The sequence below is a fragment of the Drosophila ficusphila genome, unplaced genomic scaffold (assembly GCF_018152265.1).
Source record: "Drosophila ficusphila isolate 14025-0441.05 unplaced genomic scaffold, ASM1815226v1 contig_414, whole genome shotgun sequence".
NCBI lineage: Eukaryota > Metazoa > Arthropoda > Insecta > Diptera > Drosophilidae > Drosophila > Drosophila ficusphila.
This window is the reverse complement of record NW_025064328.1, coordinates 19,419,133-19,447,032: the sequence shown is the minus strand read 5'-3', so window position 1 is coordinate 19,447,032 and position 27,900 is coordinate 19,419,133. Positions and strand designations below refer to the sequence as shown.

The window sequence follows — 27,900 nt, the reverse complement described above, 5'->3', positions numbered from 1 at the left end:
AACCGACTCCGCTTATAGTGTCTGTCAGACAAAAACTCGATGGCTTGTGTGTGTGCTTATACATTTTTGAAATGTTTAATCTGCATTAGCATCTGATTTTCTATTTATTCTTAGTGGCTTTGAAATTAAAGTTCAAAGCGCAACACAAAACAAAAAATATAGCTTTTAAGTTAAATTAAAATTTATAACATTTTTAGAGAGAAAGCTTGTTTGGTTATATACGTAGAACACAGTGTGCGGTCTTCCCCTAGTTTAAAAATTACCGCCTTTATTGGATGTAGCACTCGCTAACTTTGGTTAAAGAATTCACTAGCTTAGGACGGCTTAGGTTAATAGGGTGTACACTGTACAGTGTACACGATAGGGTAGGAGGTGTTGGCTAACGCAAAATGTTAAATTCTAGAGTTGGGAAAACACCGATTATCGAAACATCGAGTTTTCATGCAATTTTAAAACATTAACATATCGATGTTCTCACACCTCTATTTCACATCCCCAGCTCGCTCGCTTGTCTGAAGACTGTTCGTCGAAAAAATTAACGTCTCTTTGTTAAAGTCAGAAATCACTTAACACGCCCTCGACCCAAAGGACCACGACTATCTGAGAGGTGAGTTTGTCGGAGGATCACCGAAATTGCCGGCTGAGTGCGTCTCTGTATCCGTATGAGTCAGTGAGCGTGCGTGTGTGAGTGTGGCTTCTCGAGTTTTCGCAAAAAAAGAAGAGAAGAAATGGCAAAACCTAGAAGTAGCGTCAGCAGAAAAGAAAGTTCATCGGTATGTGGCGGATTTAAAATAACTTTGCCGAAAACTTCAAGTGCACACTTTGAATAGCTGTACACTGCGGCGCATCCGTGCGCCTGTATGCGTGCGTGTGCGTTATGTACATATTTAAATGTCGCCTGCTGCTGTTTCTTCCTCCAAAAATAAAATTTCCTATCCTGGCTTCGCATGAGTGTGAGTGACTGTCATCTTGCCGTGCAAGAGTGAGTGTGTGTGTAGAGTGCTTGCCACAGCCGCAAAAAAGAGGCCGCAAAAATTCCGGTGCAATGTATAGTGGCTAATGTGCCCAACCCCTGGTGGCCTTTACGTCTGGAAAAAGCGGGGAAACCATATTTTCTGGACTCTTTCCGGTTTTAGGTGTTGTTGTTTTGAGCCTCTAGTTTGATGACGTCACTCTTCTCCGTTTTATCTGTCAAACCCCCGCATTTTACGGTGTGCTTGTGTGTGTAAGAGACTGCCTGTCCAGTTACCAACAGTTCTTGGACTTGTTTTGTTTTCTTTTAGCTTGAGTTACTATTTTTATTGGCTTAATTGAAATCTGCTACGCCGACGCAGCTTTCTGGCCTCTAAGTTATTCCAATAGATGATTGCCGGTTTCTTTTTGGTTTCCCCACTCAAAAAACCATACTCTTACACGCTCTCAAGCAGATTTAGCTCATATTGTTGGAATGTTTATTTGTTGCTCAAACAGCTTTGTGTCGTTGACACACTTCTACTCTGATATACATAGATCGATTCACATTTGAAAATTTTTAAATATGGGTACAATTTAATGGGCTAAATGGGAGGCCCCTTTTTAGGCACTAATCTCCCGTTTTTCGCTGCTCTTTTCTGTTTTCCTGGTTCTGCTTAATTAGTTCGCATTCAACTTCCGATGCACGCGCCCACACTCGCACACATGTACACTTACTTATCGACAGCCACAACAAAACATACACGGCAAAAAAAATACAACAAGAAAATAAGAGATTGGTCATCCATTTTTTGGTTTCTCATCAAAAATTGACACAAATCAATGAGTAACCAATTCGGAATTCAGAAATTTGTTTTGATACCCTATTTTATCTTCATGAGATTGATTGCTTTTAGTATCAGGTAAACGGATTTATTGCAAAGAAAGCTTATTGCGTTTGAGAAAATGCAATAAGGAATATTATTTGCTGACAGGGCTTAAAAAAGGAGTCGTTGGATAACTAAAGATTTCCGCCATTTTTTTGTATTTTATAATCAAAAGGCTGGCATATCTAAATGCATTGATCAGGGGCAACTAGCTGAGCTTTTGTAAAGTTTATTTAAACATTTTTTTTAGTTGTACAGTATTGAAAAAATATGGTGATGGCCCCTGATCTTTGGAAATAATAAATTTAGATACCTACAGCACTTCAGATAGCTCTGGTTTGAATTCTTATTCGTTATGGTTAATGAATTACATTTTTGTTGGTTCCCAGAAACTAATAAAGTAAATATAAATGAAATTTGCAACAAGTCATGTCATAAAATATACGATCGCATTTGCGATTGGAGTTTTTTATTTGGAGCGAAATGGCCAGTCAGTTGATCGTAATATGCATTTTTTCCTGTGCACGATTCCCAACTCGTTGTATTTGGGGCATGGCTATTGTTGTGCCTTCTCCTGGCGGGGGGCACTTAAATCAATAAACTAGCAGCAAATCGCTCCGCATTTGAATTGAAGTTCCGCCCTTTCGGGTCAATGCACCCAACACACTCGCACAGCCTAAAGGTGGCGAGGCAGAATGTTACGGAAACACCGAAAGGCACACGACCAAAGTGAGTCGGTGTATATTTATAGGCTGGCTGCCAACTGCCGGCTAATTCTTTATCTCACTGGCCCACGTTCGCATTGCCCATGTTCTATGTTCCTGCTGCCCAGCCTGACATTGATAATGCCAATGACGCGGTCCATGAGTAATCTTCGTCTTCGAGAAAGGAGCAACGATGTCAGCGAAGCGGAGCGCTGACGACGAACAGTACAAGTTCATTGTTCGCCCATTCCAGTATCCGCGGATTGCCTTCCTTCCACTCGCTTGCCATTTCATTTGATTGCCGTTTACGCTCTCGTAAGTATTCAAGACTGTATTGAAACGCCTTTATCTCAGAAAATTCAGAAGAGTATCCGCAAAGGCATTTCTAGCTCTTCGATTCTATAGTATTCTTCTTTATCGTCAACATTACATGCATTACATGCGTACTGTAGCGGCTGGAATATTTTGTAAGTTTATTTAAATGCTTTGTATAGAGTCGAGTCCCGATAATTCGAAATGGCAAGGGGACCACTTTTTTTATTACGAATTAGACGGGAATTCGATTTATCGAGACTTTTTTCAAGGGAGTTTTTTTCAAGCGAACAGAATTTTTTACGAATAATCGCGATTTTCGATTTAGCGGGGTACGAATTATCGGGATTCGACTGTATTTTTAATTTATTTTCCAAGTGTAAGGTTGTTCGAACTCTAGGTAGGTTTTGAAATTGGAAAAGTCCTTAACCTAGGTCGAAGAATTTGTAAAGTTAATATCGACCAAAGTTGGATCCTATCTTGTATTTTGGCTAAAATAACGGTATTTTTTGTCTCTTAAAATTGTAACCACTTTATATTAAATGTACTCAAATGTTAAATCTTTCCGTCTATAGCTCTGTCAATGAATTATGAAAAACTGAAACCATCTATTGTGGTTTCCAAGTCCATAAGGTGCCAAGAGGAGTGCCGACTAAAAGTATGCCTTGAGGATGTTGCTTTTCAGTTAGGAACTCAACCTAGGGACAGTTCGGAATTGCCAGTAGGTCTTAGACTAGCTTTGAAACGAAACAAAAGGAAAACAAAAGTAACTTTCACAGTTCTTTTAATTCTGCGAAGTCGGGTTAAGCAAACGAGAGGATAGATAGAAGAAATTTGCGAGGAGCACATTAGATATATAATATATACAACTGGTAAGTGCATTGAACATGGTAAATACTTAAACGGGTTGTCTCTCATTCCGGGAAGTAAGCTAATTAGTTTTCGGTTTGGAAAGGCCTTTCGTGTGGTTTTGCAGCAGAGAGCCAAACAATCGAACTTCTCTGCAATAGGCCAACCCGCCAAACAACTTTCGAGGAACATATTCTGCAGATTCGTGGAGTGAGTGTGCAACGGTAACATGTCCAATAACAATCATTTGGCGTTCCCGGTTGCCGCTTGCCTTGCTGATGATTATCGTGATCTTGATATTGAGCACGCACATGGGACACGCTTCAATGCATCCAGAGCCAAAACAATTATAAGCTAGCGTAATTAAGAGCCGTTCATGGCAGTAGCACTCCCACACGGAATTGAATATACGTTGAGCCGCTCGAAGAGCACTAACCAGTCTTTTGCATCTTCGTTTTTAGAGCCGCTCAATAAACCAGAGGACACCACCATAATGGCTGTTAACGTTTACTCTACAAATGTGACGTCTGAGAATCTCTCACGCCACGACATGCTGGCCTGGGTCAACGATTGCCTCCAGTCGCAGTTCTCCAAAATCGAGGAGCTCTGTACAGGTAAGTGGTCTTCGCCTGTCTCAAAAACGCTTATTGGGATCGACCTACGCTTCCACTTCTAGGTGCCGCATACTGCCAGTTCATGGACATGCTGTTCCCCAATTCAGTGCCCGTAAAGCGTGTCAAATTTCGTACAAATCTGGAGCACGAGTACATACAGAACTTCAAGATATTGCAGGCGGGCTTCAAAAAGATGTCTGTGGATAAGGTAATGCTTGCTCACTTCTCATAGTTTTGTTTTCTCCGAGAGTTTTTATTTGATTTAAACACACACAACCCCGACCAATCCCGAGAATGTAGAGTGGACATGGGCACGGTACAGTGGAATCGCTCGAGGCGAACGTTTCTTGCTTCGAGCATCCCTACACTGTACCAATCAACTCTGTATGTTGTAACTAACTACTATTTCCGTTACAAATCAACAACACGACCACGCAAACAACGACGGGCATAGATCATACCAGTTGATAAGCTGATTAAGGGACGCTTTCAAGACAACTTCGAGTTCCTCCAGTGGTTCAAGAAGTTTTTCGACGCCAATTACGATGGCCGCGAGTACGACCCGGTTGCCCAACGAGCCGGCGTCAAGCTGGGCAATGGCAACGGACACGGAAGCAACGGAGGCAGCGGCGTGGGCAGCAGCAACAACGATCTCCACCTGATGCACCGAAGGCCGATGCAGGCTCCAGCCGGAGGCGTCCGCATGCAACCGCGGGCCATCGCTCAGACTGGTACGGTTACGGGTGTGGACTGAGATCTGTCGAGCCCACGAATTCCGGTGTTGGGAGCGCGCCTTTGCTTGCCATTTCATATTGAGTTGCGAGGCGAACGAACGTGAAGCACGCAGCGGAAGCGGGCAGAACTGGAATGCCACTACACACCACTTCACACAAAACTCCACCCTCTGCACGGTCTTGAGCAGCAGGCGCACCAATTATTACCAAACAAGCACACACATTCAGTCGCATCTTAGCACAAAGCACACGAGTCGGAGGATCTGTTCTTGTCCCACACCCAAACCCACTAATCCCTCTTCATCCTCGTAGTCAGTGATGGGAATTTCCTAGGTCCTAAGTTCGTTGGTTTTCTAATCTAAGGAGGTGAGGTCTCTAAAGAAACTGTATTTTGTTTGTTATATTAAGTAAAGGTTTCTAGATTTTGTGTAAAAACACTATACATACCTACCACATCCGAGTAGGATGTAACTTTTAACATGTTCTTTTCCTAGGTCCTTTCCCATCACTGCTCATGCCTTTGCAAAGTGATCATACGATATTGGCCTGCAAGAGTATGTTCTATTTGCTTTGGCTTGCCAAAGAGATCTTTGTTTGTCCTAAAGTCATGCTGTGTGTTTATCCTACTTTTGTTCCCATTGCATTTGGTTTCACCACACACTCTCTCACCTGTCTGCATATTTCTCACCCATTTTACTTTTAGATTATACCCATTGACAAATTGATCAAGGGGCGCTTCCAAGACAATTTCGAGTTTTTGCAATGGTTCAAAAAGTTCTTCGATGCCAATTACGATGGCAGGGAATACGATGCCAGTGCGGTGCGCGAAGGAGCCCCAATGGGCTTTGGCTCGGGGGCGGTGAAGTCCCTGCCCGGCACGGCGGCCAGCGGCGTGTCCAGCAGCTATCGACGTGCCCCGACGGCAACGACGCGCCCGGCGACGACGTCTGCAGTGAAGCCCAGTATGTTGTTTTGGTTTGGATCCCAAGTTTACCTCCTATCGCTATCTTTCCTTTCATTGTCATAACGCACATGGTCTGACAATTGTACATACCGCATGCCATGGTCTATGTAGATGGCTACTCATGTTTATGCACCTCCTCCACGTTAACACAAACATTAACACTAAAAGCTAAGCTGTCTGTGCTTCGCGTTTGTTGAATACATGAGCTTCTACTCCCGCGACCCGATTATTCATCTACTAACCTCGCTCCGTTTCGCCCATTCAAGCAGTCTCCAAGGTGTTGCCGCGCACGAACAACGCTGCGCCAGCGAGCAGAATTACTGCTGGCGCCAACAACACGGGAACGGTCAAGAAGAACGACGCGGCCAACTCAGTCAACAATCAACAGATTGAAGAGATGTCCAACCAGGTGGGTGATGAACAAGACAATAAGCAAAGAACAGTTACTAACGTTAAGGATCAGGTCATGGATATGCGCATCAACCTGGAAGGCTTGGAAAAGGAGCGCGACTTTTACTTCTCCAAGTTGCGGGACATCGAAATTCTGTAAGTTCCCAAGACGATCCGTTCGCAACCGAGCTCACAGTCTTTCTCAATTCTAGTTGCCAAGAAGCTGATGATGGCGAGGCGCATCCTCTGATTCAGAAAATATTGGACATCCTATATGCGACTGAGGTAGGACATGACCGTGGTCTTCTTCGCAGGCCTTGCAATTACTTTATATATTTCCTTTTATAGGATGGCTTTGCGCCGCCAGATGATGCACCACCAGAGGACGAGGAGTATTAATTTAAAACAAGAAAAAAATCAACCCACGAAATTCATTTGCTGCATACATATTCAAAACATAAGTCAAGAAGCAAGATGAGGGGGTAAAAATAAAGTTTATTAGACAGGAACCAAGGAGACGTTAAGCAAACGCGGAGACTTACGAATGCATATAGAGTTTAATTCCCAAAGCCGAGATTGACGACAGAAACGCTAAGTGATTGAGTCGTTATTTTTCAACCATTATTTTGATTTGAACATGCCGCTGCTCAAACGATAGAATACGGGGATTATTTTTATATTATACAGATCTTTCGATTCAAAATTTTTCTCGCGGCTGTTACCCTGCAACCTGCTGTTGCCGATGAGTGTGAGCGTCATCATAAACTATTGCATATTTAAATTGTTTGTGTTTTAGCGGAATAAAAAACTATAATCTCATGCTGACACTTTTCAAAACTCTTTGTTGAACACACAAAGACCTAATTAAGAAAATTGTTTCAACATCTCCGATTGGTATGATTTAGCTCACTCTCTGTATCATATGCTTTACATAATTAAAACAAGTTGAATATATTTTTATTTTTTGTATAAGTCAAACTTTTCTTTGCTGACTAATCGTTTTGAGTGTTGTATGTAGTGGATCTTAGGAGCCGAATTTGTATAATTTGATAATATATCCAACAAACAGATGTCATTTATCAAACGGTATCTCTACTTTCAATTTTTACTCCTGATTGGCTTCATAACGACATGATTATATACAATAAGTGATTTTTTGCTCTCCGATTTTTTAAGTTCAATATTTATGTGTAAAAACAGGTAGAACTCGTTAAAAAGTTTAAATAAAAAGCGAACATCTTTCTATTTTCTAAACACACTTTTTTAATTGTTGGCTTTGCATTGAAGTCTTGACATGGTCGGAATCTTATGTATAACACACTGTTCCCACCCTCTTTTTTTCCTTTTATAATCATTGTAAATAATTTGTTAAAGCTTGTAACAATAACTAATTATATATCACATAACAACAGTCAACACGTGCTCTCGTCAGACGCTTAAAAATTGTATGTTTATGTGCTTGCACAGCATTAATAGGATGTACCATTTACGTTCTATAATCTAGAATAAAAAACATGTGTTGCTTGATTCAAAATTAATGCATTTCTTATTTTCACACACGAGTACATCGACGAAGTTCTGGACTATTTAACGGCTGTCTGGATGTGCGGTTGCTTGTGGGTTCCATCGCAAAAGGGTCTGTGGGTGGTTTGTTTGCAGTTGCACAGCCAGTAGTCCCCCGACTTTTCCACTTTAAAGCGGATGGGCCTGCAAAATGTTAAGTATTAAATTGAAAATACACTCTTCCTAGCGACACCTGATTGTGGTCTTACCTTTGTTTGATCTTCAGGAACTCATTCTTGTGCATGCCATCGCAAAGGGGCTGAGATTTTGACTTGCCGCACAGGCACCAGCTGTAGGTTTTGTCTGTTGGGTCGCAAGTTGTGGTTATGTAAACACCGTTGGAGACCTTTGTTTTTTTTTATATTTGTAAGACATACCTTTGTCCAGGTGTATCTTAAAGGGTCGCTTGTCGAAGATAGCTCCGTTCTCCTTTTGAAGAACGGCTGTTTGCTTATCCTCAAGCAGGTTTTTGGGTATTGTTTTGGCAGTATTACCCGATTGCGCGTTGGAGCTGTAATAGGCCTGCAAACAGTAATACTTCCAATTTGGCAAAAGATTTTCTCAGACTATTAGAATATTACCTTCAGCACCCAGGACGCCCGAAAGTTCCGCTTTAATATTACCGACATGGTGCGGAAGATTTATTTATTTTATGAATTTATTCAGCTGCTTACGCGAATGTATCGATTGAAATATGTTGAATTCATCGATTATTTTTCGGGTCACAGTGCTCTGCAAGTTTAGTTTTTTAGGTAAAATTTTTGTATTTTCTGGTATGTTAAAAAACTAGATTTGAAGCTCAGATTTTGTCAAGACGGTGCTCCCTGGTTAAAGGAAAATTTAAAATTCAAATCATGTTAGGGCTGCCAGACACATTCAAACCTGAATACAGTGTTGTATAACTCTGTTGGCGAGGTGTGTGTTTGAACCGATGCTCTATCTGCCGTTATCGCTTCCCAAGGTCGCACTTTGAAATTTGATTTCGCAATGCCAGAATCTGTTTCACTGATATGGAGAGATATGATTTGGATGCGCCTGTGAAATGTCTCTTTTCGTCGTAGGTATTAAAGCCACTATCTCAGACGTTCATCTGAATGAAAGCTCGTTATATACCCAATACTGACTTGGAATTCTGACTGGCAGAAGCACACGCCAGATACCCCAGATAACGCCGATTTATCAAGCGGCCCCGTTAGACAAGCTGATTAGTCCCCAACCGCCCAGAGATTTTCTACGTAATATACTTTATTTTACAATACAAATACTACATATGCGGGGGTGTCTTAAAAACCTGTTCCAACCAATAATCTAATATCGGTGTCCAGAAACCATTCCCAATTTGAAAGCACCGTTTCGAAAGACGTTATTCCAAAACTTGTGCACAAATTCTGGTGCACCGACCGATTATTGGGTTAGATCCAAAACCGACAGCCCCTAAACCACCAGAGATTTGCAAGACACCCCTGATGGCGTTTAGAACTCATCGTGGAAAGGGTAGAACTTGTGCCCGGCCATTCCGGAGAAGGGCACCGTGCGCTGCCCCGTGTGGTACTGCTCCATGCTGGCGACGTCCTCCGGACTCAGCTCGAAGTCAAACACCCGGAAGTTCTCCTCGATGCGCGCCTTGTTCGAGGACTTGGGCAGCGGCACCACGCCCAGCTGGACCAGGTAGCGTAGGCAGATCTGGGCCGTGGTCCTGCCGTACTTCTTAGCCAGCTGCTGGGCGTGATCGTCGTAGAGGAAAGGCGGCCAGTGGCGGGCGGGCTGGGGGCGTGCCAGAGGGCAGTAGGCGCAGATGACCAGGCCGTGTTGCTTGGCGTGGTCACGGAGCTGACGCTGCTGGAATCCCGGGTGGCACTCCACCTGGTTCACTACCGGTCGAACGCGGCAGTTGGCCAGCACTCGCTCCGTCTGGGCGGCATTGAAATTGGACAGACCGATGCTGCGCACCAGGCCCAGGTCAACCAACTTCTCCATCTCGCGCCAGGTGTCCAGGTAGTCCACATCCGTCAGCTCCAGGGTGCCGTGCACGTTGCTGTCGTTGTGGAACTTCTGGCCCACGGGCATGTGCATCAGGTAGAGGTCCACGTATTCCAGGCCCAGGTTGCTCAGGCTCAGGCGGCAGGCGCGCTCCACCAGCGCCGGGTCGTGGTGAATCCCGCCCAGCTTGGTGGTCACAAAGACCTGCTCACGGGTCACCACTCCCTCGGCAATCTTCTCCGCGATCGCTTGTCCCACCTCCGCCTCGTTCTCGTACACGAAGGCGGTGTCCAGGTGCCGGTAGCCCACGTCGAGGGCGTGACGCGTCGAGTGGTAGGCGTCAGACTCGAAGGACTTCCAGGTGCCCAGGCCCAAGATCGGCATCTCGCGCCCATTGTTTAGCCGGATGGTGGGAGCCAGATTTGTCATCGTGTCGCTGGCGCTGATAATTAACGCTGTGCAAATTGGACGCTTCTGAATCGCTGCGATTATGTATTTGTTTTTGGGTCTGGAACGGCAATCTCTGTCTGTTCCAGCACGTCGAAGGCTTCGCGGACAACTGTTGGCCCGCTCAGCCGGTTTCGTTGATTTTGTCACGGCGGCGAAGCAGCTGCTGTGTCATCCGGTGACGTCATGGACGGTTATTCCCAACCGGCAAAAGCTCTTTCAGAGAGCGGAGCGAACGGAGCTTTGGGCGCGCACTTGGGCAACATAAATCGATATTCAAACGTGACCTGCAAAGGTGATCTGCGTTTCCCTGCATTTTGCAAATTATGACGAATATAAAACTTTTTCAGCGCTGGATAAATCACATGCACGACGATTTTGTTGACATTTGCTTTTAAAGGCTCTGCGATGATATTTATTTATTCACTCTTTGTGAGGAAAAAGTGGGCTTAAAGACAGCAAATTTCCGATGTATACTAAGCATTCTTTTGTGACTATATTTTTTTTTTGCTACTATAAAATTACTGGGGGATGGGGGAGAGCATATCAGGCAAAGTGTCTGATTGCATTCAACTTGGTGAATGCCACGTGGTTCTCCCTGGATTGCCATTCAACATCCGTTGAGTGGCAAACTAAAGCGCATACTCGACGTGCGATCCTGTCGGGGTCCCAACATCAATGGTCGGCATTATCTTGTTGCAGCTAAGATTCGCACACGGTTATGTGTTGCGAAGGTTGCACGTCGAGGGCTGCTGAGAAGGCTGGACATCGGGCAGCTGCAATCACAACAGACAAGACCTGAAGACAACAGCGATCAGTGGGCGCTCATATCCCACTCCCTGCGAACTTCCGCAGAAGAAGTCATTGGATTCCAGCGCCCCCCAACAAGGAATCCATGGTATGACCAGACCAGGAGTGTCGTGACGTAGCAGCTGCAAAAGACGCCACCTACCGAAGAACACTGCAAGCTGGGGCTACACGGGCTGTTGTTGAGGTCTACAGGTTAAGGAGAAGAGATGAGAAACGCCTTTTCAGACGCAAGAAAAGAGAACAGGAAAACCGAGAGTGTGAAAGCATAGAGAGCAGCAGAAGCCGAAATTAAGCTCGTAACTTCTATCAGAGGGTTAAGCGTCTGACCCAAGGTTGTAAGACTGGAGGAGTTGCATGCAAGGACAATGTCGAAGACCTAGTCACAGATGCAGAGATTGCGCTGAAGTTTTGGAGGGATCACTTCTCAAGCCTATTAGCTATGAAGATTATGATCCACAAACCCCAATCTATGGTACTGATATCGATGTACCCCCCCAAGCCATGCCGAAGTCAAGGATGCAATCCAACGACTTAAAAACAATAAATCTGCAGGTGCTGATGGCCTGCAGGCTGAATTGTTTAAGGCAGCTGGTGATATGTTGGTAGGGAGCATGCACCAACTAATCAACTAATCACGTTCCGCCCCGTAAGGTGTTTGATGCGGTAATTGTCGGGAAACGGAGAAGAGGACGACCCCGGACGCGTTGGCAAGACCAGGTGATGGAAGCCCTGTCTACATCCGCTGCTGCCAACTGGCGAAGGCGCGCAGGGATGCGTGGAGGCGAGTCGTGCAACAGGCTGTGACCCGTTAAGGGTTGTGATGGCCAATTATTATTATTATTATAAAAGTACTAGTGAAAGAATTAAGTAATTGAACCTACAATAGGGCAAAAATGTAGTAATAATAATCAAATTAATGAGATCGAATGCCTTTCCCAATAGTAGTCGTTGATTGGTGAAAAGAGGTTTCCCAATCAAAGACATTGCCCCTCAAAATATAATACAATTTAATAACAAATACCAACTCGCTAACACATAAATCTTTATTCGAATATTAGTTGAGTTCAAAATGTTAGACATTCAAAGATACATGCTGGTTTACACTTAGCTTCAACGGTTAGGGTTTGCCATTAAAATATCTATCTGCTTTGCATAAATCTCACTTCACTTGTCGCAATACGGGTGTACATGTAATAGTATTTGTTATCTGGTAGTTCGGTTAAAAGATCTGCTAAACATATACAGGCCTATGCCATGCTCGATGGATTAATTACTTCTAAGTGGTTTGTTGGTGTTGTCTTCTTACTGTGAGCTCTGGGGAGCCATCTCTTTCGACCCGTTACGAACTATTTACGTTACTCTATTTTGCTATATGGTAGATAAGTAAACTTCGAGATTGTTTTGCGTTAGACATGTAAATACTGATTTGAACATTTAGTGGTTAGTTCTAGTTACGGCTCGAATATTTACTGACTGATTATGACTGATTGGCATTAGTTATATTGCGGTAACGGAGGTATATACGTATAGCATGAATATATCTGGTTCTGTGCATCCGTGAGTTACCCGTTGATGATAAATTTATGCGAAGTGCCTATTTAATATTTCGGAAAATAAAGTTCGTAGAGTTATGTTTTGAGATTGTCAAATCGAATCACAAGTAAAATTTGAAAATTTCCCTTTTTCGAGTACTTGCCTATATATTTTATTGGTATATGTAGGTATTTGGTAATTAAGTATGTATATCTGCAGTATTGAAAGTGCACAACAATAACATTAGTGAATGCGTATTGTTGGTTTTACTTTGACGTAGCAGTACTCAAAAATATAGAAACGTTTTGGCTTTGACACATAGGGTTTCCTTGGTGTGGAAACGATTGCTTAAGACTAGCATAGGTTCCACGAACTATATTCTAGAGTTATGAATACGTTAGATTAATATTTCGTATATAAGAGTTGTTTTTGTGTTGAAAATTTCCTCAGAGGACTGTAAGGTTGCGTCGGGTTCATAACGCCTACACAATTCTATGTGGATGATTGTGTTAGGTTCTACCCGTTTCCGTAGCACAAGGTGTAGATAAAGTAATTAAAGGCTTTCCGACCCTACTTACAAACTGCTCTGTACTTAAATTGGTGTTGCGTTGCTTGTAAATTAATACGAAACGTTTACATTCCGTTAACTATAAACTAAACAATATTATTTCGTTCAAATCGGCTCGCTATATCTATAAAAGTTTTATTGAAAATTCGTTTGCTCTTGCTTTGTATTACTTCTTTTTGGGGGAGAAACCACTGGATACTTAATGTCTTGAATTGTAGTTGAATATGCTTTTTGCTTGATTGGTTTTCGTAAAGGATAAAATATTTTAACACGACAAATATGTTCTACGCATCATGGTCGAAGTTTTGGTTACATCTAGGAATGGTTTTTAATTATGTGATAAATCGTTGTTTGAGAGACCTTTACTTGGGAGAGGAGTTGGATTAAATGGTAACTACAATTAAGGTGTTATCTACAATATTCTTTCCGCCTCTTGTATCAGGCAGGGTATCTTTCTACGGACTTCCAGCTTATCACCAAATACCAGAGACCAAACGTTTTTACTAAACGTCAACATATAAAAAGAAAACCATATATAATCGGATCTCCGACTTTGGGATACTCGGTAAAAATGCTCGAGGGTTTTTTTCGTTTTACTTTATGCTTTTCATAATTTTATCATTCTTAATTAAATCGATTAAAGAAAGTTAAATTGGCTGCGGTTAATGCTATTCAGTGTACAAATTTGCCTAAGCTCATGTACATTTATGCTGTCGAAAAAATATAATTTATAGAGTCGGAACGAACCACATACCCGTTTTGAAATTAATTAAAATAATTCAAAAACCCTCTACATGTACCGAGTATATTTATAACATCAGATTTACATGAACAGTTGTGCTCAAAATAAGAGTAGCTCCCAAATACAACGTCACATTTTTGTTTTTTATGATATCGGTAACGATAAGTCAGCCCACAACATGCAAAAATGCTATATTTTACAAGTTCTTAGAGTGATCGTTTTCCACATATTGACGAATTGGCTAATCGGTTTCAGTATAAAAAGGAAGAATTGTTATTCCAACAGCATTTACACGAAAGGGCCACTCTTCTTTTGAACACAATTGCACTTGTCTAATGAACGTGAGTGGTTTTACACGTCTATATGGTATGTACAAATCTACAACTAATAAGGTCCCTCTCCAGTGTTAATGTTTTGCATGCAGCTGCATTTGCATATTTAATAGCTTACTTAAAATCAACAAGGTTTAAATATCCTACAAAATAAAACAAATAATGGTTGTGTAAATAAATATTTATAAACGGGTTGGTATTTTATTTGCGGATGCATTACTTAGGGGCGTAACGAATTACCAAACGAAAGTCAAATTTGAAGACATAAATAAAATAACTTATCCGCTACGTAGTTTACATGTTAATAACTAGCTTCAACTAGACTGTTTAATAGTTGGTTTAGTTTAGGGGCTTTAAAAAAATAGATTCCATGCTCTCGGATACGTTATACAATTTACAAATTATTTTACTAGCTGGCGTAGGGTTTATATAGTAAAGTTTTGTAGGAAATTATGCAGTTTAGTGCTGTTTGTTTTGATGTCGCCTCCTCTAAATGTTTAGTATCACACACGTCCAAGTTTGTTTTATTCGCTTCGGTGTCCGCCGGGATTGCCGAATTTAAAATTTGTTTTCCATCTTTCGTTTTGTACTAAAGCAAAAAGTTTCTCGTTTGCATTGAAATGCGTTTGGGGGTTTTAGTTCATTAGAAGATTGAGATAGTTCTAGTCGGGTCACATGTAGATACACTGTAGCTTATTCTAATGCGATTGCGGATGCGGATGCGGATGCGGATGTGGATGTGAATGAAAGTTGGCCCGGGTTGTGGTGGCCGTGGCCGAAGTTGGCTTCCCGAAAACAACCCGGCTAAGCTCATAACTGTGCAGCTAATTGCGGTTCGATTAACACGCACGCAGGGTTAGACACTTAATACGGGCTACGGCTAATGGGGTAACTTAGAGCTTCCTGGTGGGCTCCACCTTCTGCGACATGGCGGTGAGCACCCGCTGGTTGTCGATGACGCGGAAGCTGCTGATGTACGACCGCACCTCGCCCTCACTCTTCGGCGACGGCGGCTCGAGTCCTGCGGCAGATCGAACGGAATGAGAACCTTACTTTCGGGGGAAGTGGAGGTGGCGGGGCAGGCTTACCCAGACTCCTGGAGCGGCAGAAGCGGATGGTGCGCATCGTCTGGGCCATCATGTGCATCTTCTCGAAGTTCACCAGCCCGTCCAGGCTGGTCTTGTTGCCCTCGTGGGCGAAGGTCATGTCCTTGAGCAGCAGCGGCATGAACGGGATCAGCGGCGGCTGCAGCTTGCCCACGAACACGCGGTACGCCCTGTGGTTCCTGCTCGGGTCGATCAGGGCCTCGAACTCCTGGAAGATCTTCCTGAACTTCGAGGGGATCTTCTCCCAGGTCTGCTGCAGCCGAGACACCGCCATGTTCGAAAGGCCCATCACCACGGCGAAGAAGGCGTTCAGGTTCTGGTACTCCTTGCAGCTGCAAGGGATCAACTCGATTAGAATTGTGTCTTTTATTGGACGCGAATTCTGATAAGTTTTAATGAAATGTTTAAGGAACGATTAAGAAACATACTAACAATCAAATATGTGAGTTAAGAGTTCTCCAAGTATTTGAATATCATAAAACCAATTTTAAAACTAGTTTATTTTGGATAAAACTCATCACATTGTATTGAACTTTTGTATTTTAAACAGGCACAGTTACTGATAAATATTTTTTAAAAAATATTCCCACCATTTGATATAATTTTTAATAGATAAATGAGTTAATTATACAGTATGGAAAGGGCTTATTTCCATCACTTACTAGGCGGCCAGCTTGATGAACTTGCGGACGAGACCGACGCGTTTGCTCAGACTGGGCGTGGATACCAGTTCGGTGACGATCCAGTACTGAACCTCGTTGAAGCGGCGCAGAAAGACATCCAAGTTGGCGGTAATCTGCGAAGGGGAATGTGAGACTCGATCAATTCACTTCGAGTTGTGCCTGCCAAAAGTTGAGCCAAACACTTTGGGGCACCTTTAATGCGAGTGGCAAAACTCTCGGCTAACTTAATTTGCAGGCAGATGACAAATGGCAACAGTTTTGCGGCCAGAGCCTGGCAGGCTAATTACCCAAACGAGACTTCTGAGACTTTTTGGCAGAAGTTGGCCCCCTTACCTTGCCAAAGTGGTGCCGCCCGAAGGTGTGGTAGAGCAGCTCGTACTCGTGAACCGCCCAGAATAAGTCCCACTCGAAGAGGGTGATGTGGTAGGCCAGCTCCTTGGTGCTCAGTATCTCCAGGTCGATGTCCACGCCCTCGGTGGGACACTCCTGCTCCTGCAGCTGGGTCTGCGGAACAGCAAGGATAACGAATGGAAGTGCAACCTTCCTCAACAACTGCTTACCAAGGCATCCAGGTGATCCTTGACGGAGACGAACAGGCGGCCGTTGAGCGAAAGACCCGTCGGTATGCTCACATCGTTGTCCTTGAACACGGAGCGCTCCCCGTTAGACTTCACCTCCACGAGGACGAGGTCCTCGGGACCTCGGTTCAGCTGCAATTTGTCCGCAGCACACGCCTTTATGAGCTCCGCCGTGGTGTGCATGGGGAAGCGCAGCGTGCAGTACGTGTGGTCGGCGCAGTATACCCGGAAAATGACTGAAACGTGAAGCGGAGTTTGGGAACTTTAACTGGGAAATAAACCTACACTTAGGGAAAGCGGAACTGCTGTTCTCCTTATTCAAAAAAATTGTCGATTTTATCTTATAAGTAATCAACTTTAGTATATGCTCTTTAAAGTAACAGGTAAGCGTTGCAAATGAAATTTGTTTCTGAATTATTTCGGACAGCTATGTTTAGACGTTGTCATCTGAGTTATACAATTACAAAACTTTTAAAAATATTTACAATATTTGTGGAGTAAGAAATATACAACTTGAATTAAAGTCAGCAAAACCAATAAAGTTATGTTCTTAAAATATTTTTTCGTACTGGAGTAATGTTATTTTAAAGTAAGGAAAGTTTTCAAAGCCGATTGCACATCCAATATTAATTTGATGGTCATAATATCACAAGTTATTTTAGAAAACATTTAATAATTTGTAGCATGAAATTTCTGAATTTGTAGCACGAAATTCTTAATATTCCTCCAATTTAGATGATATTAGCAATAAGGTGCTTTGAATACTGGGTTATAGCTGCGATTGAGGACTCAAAGGCTGTAAGGACACTCACTGTCATCGTCGGGTCGAATGACTGTCTTCGAGGGCGTCGCGTTGCCGCTGAAGAGGCAGATGGGCTGCCCGTTGGGCGGGAGCTTCCACTTCTGGCCAGCGTTCTGGTTGCGGTCCTCCTGGTAGCGCGCCATCTGGGTGAGCACGTTGTGCACGATGCTGGTCTCCTCGTTCAGGTCGGGATCGGCCTCCACCTCGGCGGCGAGGTCCTCGATGAAGTCGCAGACGCTGGGCTCCTCGAAGGCGGCGTGGCGCACGGCCATCACCCACTTCTGCATGAACTGGATCACGCGCTTCTTGAAGTTGATTATGTACTCCCGATCCTCGGGAGTCTGGGCGTCCTCGTGGGCATCGCAGTGGAAGGTGCACGGCGGTTAAGGGAAACCAATTTCGATTGGGATTGCGAATCGGATTAAGTGGGGATTTGGGGTTCTTGGTTTCTGAATATCTGTCCGGCACAATCAAACCGGGTCAGCCAGTCCCAAGGTGGGTTTACCGTCTCGGGGAATCTGGATATTGATTTCTGTCCCACGTTCCTACTAACCTGGATGCTCAGTGCGGCCTGCTTATTAAACTCATCACGTATTTCGATGCAGATTGTGAGATTAGTTTCAGGCATCATTGACCAGAGTCTCCCCCTTGACTCCCCAGAACGCCCCTACATCAACCTTTTACCCCCATGAAGGCATTCGGAAAATGCTGACCCAAGTCAACTTTGTGGCTTTGTTTCGACTAAAGTTGGATTGTTCGTCCTGCGCCGAAACGGAAGCGTTGCTTGTTAGCATTTTCTGCTACACTCGAGCCCAAAAGCCACCCAAACTTGCCCTTCCCCTTCCCCACCCCCTCCTCATCCGCACCCCTTCCCGCTGGCCGAGATCAGGGTCATGTGTGAAGTGGCTTGCGTGCTGGCGACACTTAAACTGTCGCTCTGGAAATGTTTCGCTTTTCCACCCAGGGGAACGTGACTCGGCCGCGAGAAGGTCTAGTGCCACAATGCGTTTTTCCCCACTTTTGAGTGCAGACCCGCCAAGAGCCTAGCTAAACGGAGCTTGGAAGCTCCAGAAGTGCTACATGAGAATTTAAAGTGGTCAAAGGCTTAAACTCTGAGACGTGGTCAGAATCGTAGGGGAACAGAAACCCGGCTTACAGAGTTTTTCGGTGATTTTTGTGTTTTGAAAAGGATATTAATTGGCCAATTCATCAACCAGCTGCACGACGGGCATGAATACGATGTGCGTGAGCAGGAAGTCGTCCAGGAAGGGGTCCATCCCGCCGACCGACTGGCCCAGTCGCGTCTCCAGCAAATGCTCCAGCATCTTGGCCGGAGTGCCCGACATCACCGTGTATCTGGGGAGGAGATAAGTTAGATAGTTTTAGATTATTTTTTTCGTAAAACAATTCGACCATTACTCTAATTTTTCAAAGAAAAGTTCTTCTTAATGGTTCCTTTATAAATGTATGTGTGTGTAATTCTGTTTTTCAGACATAAGCAAATGATTGTATACCGTGCGATTAAGTAATAACTTGACGCATAAGATACAAGCATACATATCGAAACATTTTTAAAAAGTAAGAATAACCCATGGAAAACACATGGACAAAATTAACATTAAACAGTAAAAAGTAGGGATTATATGTTGTCTTAAGTGTCGATAAATTGCTATAAAAATCGGCATTCACGAAGAGGAGCAGCCATAAAAGGCCAAACACAAGCGAGCCATCAAATCAAACCCTGGCCGGGCTTTCAATTAAATTTAAAGGCACATTAAAAATTGATTAGACACTCACTTAAATGCTGAATGCTGTCCTCGTTGCTTGGCCACGCGCTCGAGCACTAAAACATCCTTGCCGTGCTCCTGTAGTCTCAGGGTGTTGGCCTCCACATCGCGCAGTATCCTGTTGAAGTGTTCCTTGTCCACGCGCAGCAAGTGGCAATTGTTCTCCTTGAGTACGATGGTAGCAGCTCTGCCGGAAATTCGAGAAACAGTCGGTCAGCTTTTAGCAACATTTTGCGGAGATCTAGTCATTAATTGGTTGAGCTTTATCGATTGGTTTATCACTTCAGGCTTTAATCCCGCAGAGCAAACAAGCGTTCATCAGCTGGTTGAAAAAGTGCAGTAAATGCGTGGCCGCATAAATAGCCATAAATATGGAAAATGGATGCACTTGATGGCATGCACAGCTCTTGGCCCCCCACTACGGAGCCAGGAAATATTTTAAATTGGATTCCGCCGACGGCAGCCTGGAAAAATGCACCTGCAGTTGGCAAACGAACTCGATCGATATGCGGAATTATTTACCAAAATGCGGACATGAGGACGGCCCGTGAGGCGGGATTTATTATATTTGTTTATGGCAAACAAGCTCTCTGACTATTTTAATTAACCAAAAAGCTGGATGGAGGCTTAAACTAGTTATCCTTTCGTTTTAAGCATTAAAATCGGAAACGCACGCATATAAATTAATAGTGCTCAGCGCTGGTTTTTCCACCCATATTAATACATTTATAAATGTGCTTCCGTCGCCAAGAGCTGGATTTCCTCTATTTAACCGTGCTGCAGCACTTTTTGCTGTCGAACAATGGAAACGAATTCCATTCACTAGCAACTCTTTGATAGTTCCCTTCCTTTGCGTCCGGTTTGCTCAAGCGACAGCTTAGGAAACGGCTTACAAATTGGACGTGGGCCTTGGCTAATATTTTGTTTCAATTTTCAATTGTTTGCTCTAAATGGCACACAATGCCGCTTGTTATCTGTCGCTGTTGTGGAGCTGGTGGCCAGTTTTCTCGTCCGTTGCACCAACTGGTCCGTACTATTGGCCGCCATTGTGGCAACATGGCCATTGTCGAGCTGTCAAGACCCAGTTTGTCCGAGGCCCAAGTTGCCTTCTCAAGAGCTCCAATCGTCAGCAGATGGCCCAACCATTTAGGGGTTCCCCAATGGAGGCGATTCCACTGGCATCACTCACCTGGGTGCGTCGTTTATCAAGGCCAGTTTGCCGAAATCATCGCCGGTCTTTAGAGTGGCAACAGTTCCCTTGCCGTGTATCACAACGTCCACAGATCCCTTGAGTAAGATGTACCAGGAGCGTCCTTCGTCCCCTTGATTAAACACTGTTGTTTTCGTTTTTTAATGACCATAATGGGTAAAGCATGTAAGGGAATGAAAGTCGTTATTAGTACTTATAATTGCGCATCCGCTGGAAGGGCTAGCTCGATGGCTGACCCGTTTATTGAGACATAATTAGCCGGGATTTAATTAAAAAGTTTCCCGAACTTTTCCGCTCTCGCACTGAGTGAATCATGGAAGTTGTGGGTTCTGCGGCCGGATACTCACATATTGTTCCCGCCTGGGCGTGAGCCTCGAACACGAAAATCGCGGACAGCTCCCGCTTGATGCTCGTCGATAAATGGGAGAGGGCGGCGATGTGGACCAGCTCCTCGAAAACTAGCTCCAGCTCCTCCGAAGTCCGTTCGTGCGAGCTGTGGACGGAGTATTGGGATAGCATTAAACATAAGCATGGCAGATTGCTATCGTTGGGACCCCTAAAGCCAGTATCCGTTAGTCTGCGATATAATAAAAATTTCCAAGGCTATGCTCAGGGGCGGACGCAGGGGGTCCGGACCCCCCAAATCTCAGACTTTTTTCAAAATTCCCTTACAGCATACGGCCTTTCAACCATATAAACTAAAAATTTTTTTGATCGGACCCCCGCAAACGAAAAATTTTTTGATCGGACCCAGTTTAACGAAAAAATTTCGATCGGACCCCCCCAAACGAAAAAATTTTTCGACCGGACCCCCCCCAAATTTTTTTTCTGCGTCCGCCCCTGGCTATGCTCATGACTTTTATCGACTCAATTGCACAGTGCATTATGAAATGTTCAATAGAACCTTTGGGCTCTTCTTTAATTAGTCAAAGAGCAGTAAACATGGTTATACCTCCGTGGGTAAGATAATAAAAATAAAATAAACAAAATCAAAGCGCTCTTGGCTCAATTCAGTTTGTTTCGATATTGCAATAATCGATAATTGCTGTTTTATCAGTTAAAGCTTTCCCCACTAACGGTACAGAAAATAAGATGTACAATGTATTAGCTCATCCTTAATTAAAGGTTTAGTAATATTTAATTGAATTTGAAAATAAAATATATTATTAAGTCGATCTGATCAAAACGCCGTTGTGTTAGAAATTTTTGTTTCAATCTCTAGTATGGGAGCTATCCTATATAGTCGCCCGATCTGGCCCGTTCCGACTTATATACTGCGTGCAACAACTACACAAATTTTGGGAAAGTTTCAGCAAGATAGCTTTAAAACTGAGAGACTAGTTTGCGCGGAAACGGACAGGAGGACAGACGGACAGACGTGCAGATGTGCAGACGTATTTGGATTCAGATCGTAATGCTGATCAAGAATACACTTTATGGGGTCTGAGGTGTGTCTTTCACTGCGTTGCAAACTTCTGACTGAAATTATAATACCCTTTGCTCTGTAAGGGTAAGTTTTGAAAAATAGTATGCATATATGCTGTACAGTACATGTAACTATATGCTTAGTCAACTTGAGGAAATTGTCGAAAAGTCGGTACTTATTTGGGTTTATCCCTTATCCCTGCACTTGACTTACGGCTTGCGCAATATCATACGCAGGGTGGCGTCCGGACCGCGCTGGAAAAGGGCGCTGAGCGTCTCGCGGATGTGCTCGTTGGCCGCTCCGAGGTCCTCCGCTTGGGGCACGCCCGCTGCCGCCGTTCCGCCCTCCTCGTCGAGGCGGAAGCGGTACAGGAAGCACTTGTCCTTGAAGGGCTGCTCCTTGTTCACTGCACCGGAGTGGGAATGTCAGTGAAAAGTGGTTAGTTAGTGGTTGGGGGCGCTCACCGTGTGCGAGAACTCCCTCCTCGAGGAGAGCCTGCCACATGCCAGCCGCCTGGGCGCGGGTGTGGACGATGGGCGAGAGGTTGACCAGCCAGTCGACCAGCTCGGTTCCGGGGGCGCACTTGCGGATTAGCTTGCCGGAGACCTGTCCGGACGGGATAATTAGCATCGCAAAGGTAAAGGCGCCGACCCACAACTCACCTTGCGATCCTTCAGACAGCTCGAGTTGTCGGCGACGAGAAGAGTGCGGAGGGCCCAGCCCATGCGGTTCATAGCAGGACTCGGCGTCTGCAAGGATTTCAAGTTTCTTTAGTTTCCACACCACCGAAGGTCCGGCTTTTCGGGCGCAAGTGTCAAAGCCAGAGGAAAAGCTCAAAGCGTGACCTTTCCCCGCAGCCCGCACTCATGAATAACGCATAAATATTTTGTAATTCCCCCGACAGCTTCTCGAGCAGCAAATTAACTCATTTGTCGTCGTCAATGTCGGGACATTACATTTATAATATTTATGTGAGCTTCAAGGTGGCTCTTCTTCTGCTTTTTTTTTTTGTTGTTATCCATTATATATATTTTTTCCTTTTTCGCTTACCTCAGTAATGGGCAGCGCTGGGTTCGGATGGTCGGGGCTGAGGGGTCTCTTTGTGGGCGAGGTGGCCGCTGCTGTTTGAACACTAGGACCAAAACCTGAAAACGCAGCCATGGTAATTAATTATTGTTATTCCGACTGAATGGCCTGTTCAATGCGAGTTTAATTAGCTAATTCAATTATTGGGCGCAGCCAGCAGAAGTTCGTTTGTTTGCCACTGTTTATTTTCAGTTTCCAAACGATGATGATGCCCGCGAAATTCTTTAAGCAACATTAAAGGCTTCCAAAAACAAAAATCAACTAATCGTTTTTTTTGAAAGCAACCATTCGCGATAACGCAAAATTGTTTGCTTTTTCAAACTAATAAAGAGAAAGCAAGTGAAGCAGACTCAATTCAAAACCATTAATCACCGATCGAAGGCATTGTGCTGAATGTATACACTCGTATGCAATGTTAGTCACGCAAACAATTATTATTGGTTTTGGATGGGTTTGTCGTTTACATACCGTTCTTCAATTTGCAGTTGGTGAAAATGTCATTCATTAGCTCCTTGTTTTTCTGCAATGGAAAGTGGAAAGAGTGGCCATTAAAATGCGTGGTTCGCTGTGGGTGCACTGTGCGGATTCCAATTCCAATTCCAATTACGTTGCTCATTTCGAATGCCGTCGACTGCGGACGCGTCATCTGCCCACGATCCAGCCGCCTTCGCCGCTTGACGGCGGCGGAAGTGGCGCCAGCCGTGACCTTGCTGGCCCCGCCTGTGGCCGCCACCTGCTCCTCCCCTCCGCCGCTGTGACGTCGGTAGCGAAGCAGGAGAACGCCGGGGTTCCGCTCCTCGCCGGCCACAACTTGGGAGCTCCAGTGCCGCTGGCCAGCTGCCATGTGGAGAGAGCAGCCCTCCGGGTCACTTTCACTCGCAACTGGAGTTCGAGCCAGCAGGTAACTGCTGCCAAACGCTCCTTCGCACACTGATAGCCTCCCAGAGTTGACAAACACACGAACGCCGCTGTTTGCAATTGCTTATCAGGCACACAAGGGTTGTCGAGGCCCCGAGATCGCACATGTGTCTAACGCTTTAACCCTCTGGGTTAACACGACACCCTTGACAGTTTGAGTTCCCTTATACACATCTTAGATATAGAACCTATAACAGAGCCCTCAGCGTTCATTGTGCAGTACAATATATATTCAGTTCATATTGTTTGTTTTTGACCACAAACTTCAGTTTCCCCCTGCTTCAACGTTGAACGGATTTTAAATAAAAGATTTACTTTAATCTCTAGGGGTTTGAAAGCACTTACGAAAGAGTGTAAGAGTATGCTTGGGAAAATAGTAAACAGTATTTTTACGTTTAGCCATAGGCATTAGGCCAGCTTAAAAAAACATCGTAGCATACTTTTGGGAATCATTTAAAGAGGTATTAAATCTCTAGAGATTTTTGTGCCAATTTCGCGTGAAACAGTATTCATTTCCTGGCAAACAAATAATGTTTAGGAAACAAATATGTTTTAAATTCTTATTGGTTGGGCAAAGAAAAATACTCGAAATGCTCTTCTTCCAGGCAATCTGCCTGCATTTTGTAAAAAACTAATTTGTGAAAGTAATAAATAAGAAACCTTGTTTATCAGAGGAAGTTTTCAAAAAGTTTTTACTAGTGCTTGACACACCCAGAAGAGGTGTTCTTCCAAACTTGAATGTTAAAATATTAAACAGCGAAGAGTTCTGTGGTAGTTTTAAAGTCGGTACACTTTAGTTTGAGTTACAAAACATCAAAGTTGAATGTTGTTCTTTCCGACTGGTGTTTGGGCTCCTTTGATTTGCCGTACCTAACGAGGCACGTAAATGGGTTAAATATCGAAGCCAAGACGCTTGGCAACACTTGAGGTTCCGCCTGCCGATAAGCGACAAACGACAAACGCTGCGTTGGCGTCGTCGACGCTAATTAAACTCGCTTTGCTTATCAAACGCACAGCACGCTAAAATGAGTACCACCCACTGGGTGGGAGAGGGAGTGGGTGGTCCGGGGTTCGAAAGGGGTGGAATGGGTTGCAAAGCCTTCGCCTTGAACGCCAGTCACATTAATTGAACCGTGATGCTTCCTGGCGAGTTCTGCGCTTCGAGGAAAATTGACACTGCCTTTGAATGTTTAACCAAGCGAGGGCACTAAATCAGTTCCCAGTTGCTACAAATGTATATTATCGTATTTTGGAATTTATTACGTTCAAAAAGGAACAATTTATCAAACATTTAAAATCATTTTCTTGTCTGTGGCTGTGAAACATTAGCCACTGTATTCGGTTAGCAGTCCGCAATAAACAAATATATTTTAAGTTCGCTGGCCAATATTCTCCAGCTCTTAAAGCTATTTGTTTACAACTTTCCCAGGTGCTTCATAAATTTGTACAAAGAACAAATGTTGAAACGGCTAGAAACGGAGCGTGGCTACTCTGTCAGTCGAAATGCAAACAATTTTAAATGAGACCTGGTACGTTGCCGTTTTAATGGTTCTTCGACGATAAAACAGTGTTTCGGCGAAAAGAAAACAACTATATTGCCAGCTGCCCCTGGTTAAAGTGAGTAAGTACCCCCTAAAGCACTGTCGTTTATGGTACTTTCAAGACGTCTGGATCATTTAATAAAAAGCTTGTCTATGAAAATGTTTCAACCGCATAATTTCGTATTTACTTTGGCAGCTCGTGCTAAAAACAATCAGAGCCACGGAACAACATAGAAAAGCTCTTCGTGGTTGTTATCTGAGCTCGTTACTTTCGGTCCGCTGAGACAAAGAACCAAACTATCTGCACTTGAATTTCTCTTTTAACTTAACCAAAAAGAAATCAGGGTAAGTCACTGCCAAGGAACCGCAGAGTCCTGAAGAATCTGCCGAGTGAATCCTGTGGACTTACCAGGCTGAGCTGAGTGTTCATTGAGCAGCGTTCGCATCTAGATGAAATTTAAATTGAGCCATGCAGCGTGCACTTCGATGACCAAAGTGAATTTGTCTCTGCCAAAGGCTCCGAAATCCTTCGCTGATCCCTGCCACCCCCTCACGCCCCCTCCCTCCGCATCGTAGGTTCACATGTGCAACTTGTGTTTGTGCATAAATAAATAACCCCGTGACCGTGGACATGCAACTGTGCATGCCACGGGGCTCTCAGCGGACTCGGCTGCAATATTTATGGGTTGGTTATTGCACAGACCACATGTTTGGCAATGCGGCGGTTGCACCAGCCGCCACCAGAACGGCGTGTGGGGCACATACTCGTACTTATGTACATATATCTATCTATGTGTTTTATAAAGCAGCCCGAAATTAAATGCAAATGCTTAGCAATCAAGCGGCAATGAACCGCATTTGGCATAGCACCCGCCAATCGAGTTATTTTCGCAAACTCGGCGCAATCTGGAAACTTACCGCAAGTGGCAAGTGTAATTTCCGCCGTCGACTTGCATCCGCCCGAGATTCGAGATTCGAGAGTCGGGAAGCCACTGCATTTGTCCAATCCACTTGCAATTCCAATCCCAGCTCAAATCGAAATCCGAGTGGATTGCCAAACGCTTGTCCGGAATAATTGGCAGCCATTGAATGGTAAGTGGCCCTACCAACTGCGCGTCGCTAGTTGGCATAGCTGGTTATTCACTTCTGTGCCCCCGGGTTTCGTAGAAATGAGACTGGTAATTAACCCGAAATTCCCTTTCACCCGCCATGTGGGAATACAATGGCTTTCACTGGCATTTTCAATTCGGCCCACTCGAGCAAATATTTGCGCACAAATCAAATGCTCGACTTCTGAAAAGCAAAGGGCGAAGTGGGCGGGATGGGGAGAGAAAAGGATGACAAGTTCCATGAACCTTACTATATATTCCTTACACTCCTGCGAATGCTTCTCCTATCCCCTTTCAATTCCCCCTGATTTTATCGCATTTACGCAGTGCCACTCGCACTGCCGGCAAAATTCCCCAGTTCGCATTTTTACGGCACTGCATCCAAGCAGCCAAGCATCCAAGCATCCGAGCATCCGAGCATCCGCCTTCCACTTTGGTTCCATTGTTGCACACTGCGTATACGTGATGTGTGGTGGGTCGGCAGTCGCAGCTACTTTGTTGTCGCCCAGTTCCAGCGGCTGCCTTTCGGGTGAGGCGGTTCTGGCATAATGTTGCGAATAGTATACACCCCAATTTGGGTTTGGCTCCTGCTCGTTTTTCCTGCTGCTAACAAATAAGGTAAACACACGTCCCTCACTAATTCTGCTTCTGGGTTTATACCTTTTGTGGCTGCCGCAGGGAATGGCTTGGGCCCCCGGCAGAATGGCATTGTTAGTGGGGTCCCAGAGTTTAACACAGAAATTCACGTTGGGTCCGGGCACTGGCAGAAATAAAGTGGGAGCATTGAGGGCCCTCGGCAAGAGGTAATCAAATCGAAGTGACTTGAGAATGCCAAGGACGCTGGTTTAATTTGGAAACCACTCCGTTTTGCCCAGTGAACTTTTTGCCGACTGTGTGGGCCTCTCAAATATTTACATTTTGGCATATGTAAGCCATGTTGTGGTTGACTACGGCCAAAAAGATGCTTTGCCCACTTTGCCCTGGCTTTGGCCACATTCTGCTTGTGGTTTGCCTAATGCAAATATAATTCCCTTCTCGTTCGATGGCATTTTCCGTAGCAATTCGTCGAATCGATTTCGTTTCAGTACGGGATAACCGGTTTGGGTTAGTTGCTTTTCCAATTAATTACCCAATGGCCTTCTCCCCCGAGTCCTTCCGTCCAACTGCTCGGAAACATGCAACGAGGACATTAATGATGCACTGCACCACCTAAGTATGTCATAACATTCTAATGCCGCCTCCACATAAACAAAGAACTACTTAGCCCAGGAGGG

The 27,900-nt window shown here is 44.4% G+C and overlaps 4 protein-coding genes across 12 annotated transcripts in view; 1 reads left to right on the top strand and 3 right to left on the bottom strand.

Moving 5' to 3' along the window:
- Window positions 1-464: 464 nt before the first annotated feature.
- Window positions 465-7,659, top strand: LOC108094291 (microtubule-associated protein RP/EB family member 1). Of its 5 annotated transcripts, none has more exons than XM_017194792.2 (8): window positions 465-607; window positions 4,165-4,317; window positions 4,380-4,525; window positions 4,772-5,048; window positions 6,285-6,424; window positions 6,479-6,561; window positions 6,618-6,690; window positions 6,754-7,659. In XM_017194792.2, exons 2-8 carry the CDS (start codon window positions 4,197-4,199, stop codon window positions 6,802-6,804), a joined length of 891 nt encoding a protein of 296 aa, XP_017050281.1. In that variant the 5' UTR covers window positions 465-607; window positions 4,165-4,196; the 3' UTR covers window positions 6,805-7,659. The 5 variants fall into 5 exon arrangements, with proteins under 5 accessions (XP_017050281.1, XP_017050278.1, XP_017050283.1 ...); XM_017194789.2 differs by having other exon boundaries at window positions 6,282-6,424; XM_017194794.2 differs by lacking the exon at window positions 4,772-5,048 and adding an exon at window positions 5,755-6,013 and having other exon boundaries at window positions 468-607.
- A 265-nt stretch (window positions 7,660-7,924) lies between these two features.
- On the bottom strand, window positions 7,925-8,661 carry LOC108094293 (CDGSH iron-sulfur domain-containing protein 3, mitochondrial). The gene is made up of 4 exons (XM_017194795.2): window positions 8,550-8,661; window positions 8,346-8,490; window positions 8,178-8,271; window positions 7,925-8,112 (listed from the first exon to the last, which is right to left on the bottom strand). Exons 1-4 carry the CDS (start codon window positions 8,595-8,597, stop codon window positions 7,989-7,991), a joined length of 411 nt encoding a protein of 136 aa, XP_017050284.1. The 5' UTR covers window positions 8,598-8,661; the 3' UTR covers window positions 7,925-7,988.
- On the bottom strand, window positions 8,346-10,535 carry LOC108094290 (aldo-keto reductase family 1 member B1). Of its 2 annotated transcripts, none has more exons than XM_043208268.1 (3): window positions 8,851-10,535; window positions 8,550-8,792; window positions 8,346-8,479 (listed from the first exon to the last, which is right to left on the bottom strand). In XM_043208268.1, the coding sequence occupies exon 1, from the start codon at window positions 10,375-10,377 to the stop codon at window positions 9,442-9,444; it is 936 nt and encodes a 311-aa protein (XP_043064203.1). In that variant the 5' UTR covers window positions 10,378-10,535; the 3' UTR covers window positions 8,346-8,479; window positions 8,550-8,792; window positions 8,851-9,441. The 2 variants fall into 2 exon arrangements, with proteins under 2 accessions (XP_043064203.1, XP_043064204.1); XM_043208269.1 differs by having other exon boundaries at window positions 8,550-8,700.
- A 1,694-nt stretch (window positions 10,536-12,229) lies between these two features.
- LOC108094288 (rap guanine nucleotide exchange factor 4) overlaps window positions 12,230-27,900 on the bottom strand; it is a 43,450-nt gene continuing 27,779 nt past the window's right edge. For 3 of the 4 annotated variants that reach the window (XM_017194783.2, XM_017194786.1, XM_017194785.1), the window contains 15 exons: window positions 23,527-23,578; window positions 23,023-23,117; window positions 22,635-22,721; window positions 22,437-22,578; window positions 22,186-22,378; window positions 20,894-21,039; window positions 20,526-20,670; window positions 19,347-19,523; window positions 18,744-18,905; window positions 17,560-17,921; window positions 16,730-16,983; window positions 16,503-16,673; window positions 16,149-16,282; window positions 15,469-15,818; window positions 12,230-15,401 (listed from right to left, as the gene is read on the bottom strand). In XM_017194783.2, the coding sequence (XP_017050272.1) occupies window positions 15,274-15,401; window positions 15,469-15,818; window positions 16,149-16,282; window positions 16,503-16,673; window positions 16,730-16,983; window positions 17,560-17,921; window positions 18,744-18,905; window positions 19,347-19,523; window positions 20,526-20,670; window positions 20,894-21,039; window positions 22,186-22,378; window positions 22,437-22,578; window positions 22,635-22,721; window positions 23,023-23,117; window positions 23,527-23,578 (2,598 nt within the window). In that variant the 3' untranslated portion in view covers window positions 12,230-15,273. Of the gene's footprint in view, window positions 15,402-15,468; window positions 15,819-16,148; window positions 16,283-16,502; window positions 16,674-16,729; window positions 16,984-17,559; window positions 17,922-18,743; window positions 18,906-19,346; window positions 19,524-20,525; window positions 20,671-20,893; window positions 21,040-22,185; window positions 22,379-22,436; window positions 22,579-22,634; window positions 22,722-23,022; window positions 23,118-23,526; window positions 23,579-23,665; window positions 23,961-27,900 lie in introns of those variants that run through there. The other variant, XM_017194784.2, reaches the window with a different exon arrangement.